Genomic DNA, 2,487 nt, shown 5'->3' with positions numbered 1-2,487 from the left:
AAACCTCGGTGGGCTGCCACGTCTTAGCAGGTGGCTGTGTTTGATGACCTCCGGGTACCTAGATGCTCTCAGGGTGGGCGCGGCTTTCCCGTCTCTGAGTATGGGAACCTCACCCCGAGAGAAAGGGGACCCCAGGAACCCCCAGCAAAGGCGCAGGCTCAGAGCACATCTCAGAGATGGCGTGTGCTGGGTCCCCAGGGCCAGCTTCCAGGTGCAGGAGGGCTGGGCGTGATGTGGCACGTTCACTGACCATCGCGTGTGCCCTCACCACCCCTCACCTCTCGCTGGTGGTGCCCCTTCCTTGCATCTGCCCCTCACAGGGAGCCTCCAGAGAGCTGGGAATGCCGGGTCAGGGGCTGGCGGCCCACACAGCGGGAGGCAGTGGGGTCCCTGTCTACTCAGAGCCTCGGGGACCATGGCTGTGGACAACTGCCTGGCCGAGGACGTGGGTGACTTCTAGGCCCCTGGTCTCCCTGCCCTGCTGGCTCCCTGCCACTGTCCTTGGTCCCTCTATTTCCTGTGATGTCATATTAGCATGGGAGGGGGGCACAGGGGAATGGAATCTGTGTGTGCGTGCACATGTGTCTGTACAGGTGCGCATGCATGCTTGTGAGCGTGTGTACACATGAGAGTGCCTGTGTGTTCCTATGTGTGGTGCCTGCCTGGCATGGTGTGTGCATGCACGCATGTGGGTGTCTGCACGTCATGTTGTGTATGTGTGCCAGTGTGTGGGTGCCTGCATGCTGTGGGCGCACACATGTGTACACAGGTCTCCGCTTGTGCACATGCATGCATGTGGGGCATGGACACGTGCTTTCGCATGTGCAGACACGTGGGTCTGGTGTGAGCGCACTCGGTGTGAATGCTGGTGTCCGTATGACCAGCTGTCTGTGCATGCCTCTCTGCATGTGTGGTGCGCATGAGTCAGTGTGTGTGAACATGCATGTGCACATTGCGGAGGAGACAGAAGGATGGGCACAGGCGGTTATGACTTAGGATGAGGCACGCAGGCACTTCCTTGGGTCCCAGCCCTGGCTGAGTGTGGCCCAAGGCTCAGGACCAGTCTGGGTGCCGGGCCAGCATCCTCCCCCCTTGGCCCCTCAGGATGGCCCAGCATAAAGTCTGAACCCCCAAGAGGTCCACCAACCTGGCCAGACCCCTCAGCAGCGTTGGGCAGCCTTTGCACTCTGGTGGGCGGGATGCTGGGGAGAGCTCTGTCCCATGGGGGCCGGGTGAGTTGGGAGCAGGCTCTTCCTAGCCACCACTTCTTTGGCAGTGGTCAGTCAGTACTGCCCACTGCTCCCGGGGTGTGTGTCGGGCATCATGGCTGGGCTCAGAGCTGACTGGGGTGTCCCCCCTTCCCCTCTTCTCCCTCAGAGCCCCCTCCTCCGCCCCCATTGGCCCTCCAGGCCCACCGCTGCTGCCGCCGCCACTCAGCCCTCAGAGGCGGCCCAGGCCCGCCAGCCTCCACCGTGACAGCTAATTGGGGAGAGAAAGGGCCCGATTGTCTGCTGGCCGGAAGAGCACGGCGTGGCTGCTGAAAGAGGCCCGGAGAAGGTGGCCAGTGTCGCCCAGCAGCTGCGGGCTGGAGGTGTCGGCATTACGTCAGTGCGGGCGCGCTGGGGAGCTGAGAGGCGGTCCGCCCGCCCCACAATGCGGTCATTGTGGCTGGGGCTGTTCATCTGCATGAATAGTCCACGGGCTCCCCAACCGGGGGGCCGTTAGCGTCCCCACACACGCCGGGGGGGGGGGGGTCAGGGGTGCTGGGCAGTGGGGGAACCTTGGGATCCGTCTCTTGGAGCTCACGGCCGGGCAGGACTCGGTTCCTGGTCACACGTCACCCACGGGCCGGAGGAAGCATGGCCTCAGAGCTCTGGGAGAGCTCAGGCACCGATCCCCTCCTCCTCCTGCTGGTGGTCATCCTGCTGGCCCGCTTCCTCCTCTGGGCCTGTCTCGGGACCTTTGTCGACTACAGGCTGGCCCGGCGGCACCCCCGCAAGCCCAAGGAGGACTAGCCCCCTCGGGCTCCGCTCCCCACCCCATGGACGTCCTGCTGGGGCTTGGCCAGCAGAGGGGAGGGGGCAGGAGTGGAGAGAGAGCAAGTGGCCCTGGAGTCCACCCCTACCTGGACAGCCAACTCACCAGCCCTGACAGCCTACTGGACCCCACCTACCCACACTGACCACAAAGGGACCCCACTGCGGTGTTGGGGTGACTCTGACCTGGATTTTACCTCTCCGCCTTCATGTGCTTGGGGAGTGGGGGTGCCACAGAGGAGGGCCATGGACATTCAAGGGTGCCGTAGCCCCGCTACCTAAAGCCACAGCCTGTCCTCCCGTCCCACACCCCAGGGGACAGAGAACGAGGATTGGAGGCCTTGCCAGATCTGAGCTGAAGTCCAGCCAGTCCTGGGAGGAGTCATCTTGCCCGAACCTTAGTTTGCCTGCATGTAAAATGGGTATGATCCTTTTTGTCTCAGATTCTGGT

General features: G+C 63.2%; 1 protein-coding gene across 1 annotated transcript; it reads left to right on the top strand.

Annotated features, from left to right (window-relative positions):
• The first annotated feature begins 1,859 nt into the window (after positions 1-1,859).
• SMIM38 (small integral membrane protein 38) lies at positions 1,860-2,015 on the top strand. Its single transcript, XM_075547227.1, has one exon. The coding sequence runs from the start codon at positions 1,860-1,862 to the stop codon at positions 2,013-2,015; it is 156 nt and encodes a 51-aa protein (XP_075403342.1).
• Positions 2,016-2,487: the final 472 nt, after the last annotated feature.

Source organism: Tenrec ecaudatus, chromosome 4, assembly GCF_050624435.1.
Source record: "Tenrec ecaudatus isolate mTenEca1 chromosome 4, mTenEca1.hap1, whole genome shotgun sequence".
Taxonomy (NCBI): Eukaryota; Metazoa; Chordata; class Mammalia; order Afrosoricida; family Tenrecidae; genus Tenrec; species Tenrec ecaudatus.
Note: the sequence above shows the minus strand (reverse complement) of the source record. Positions and strands in the feature narration are given on the sequence as shown.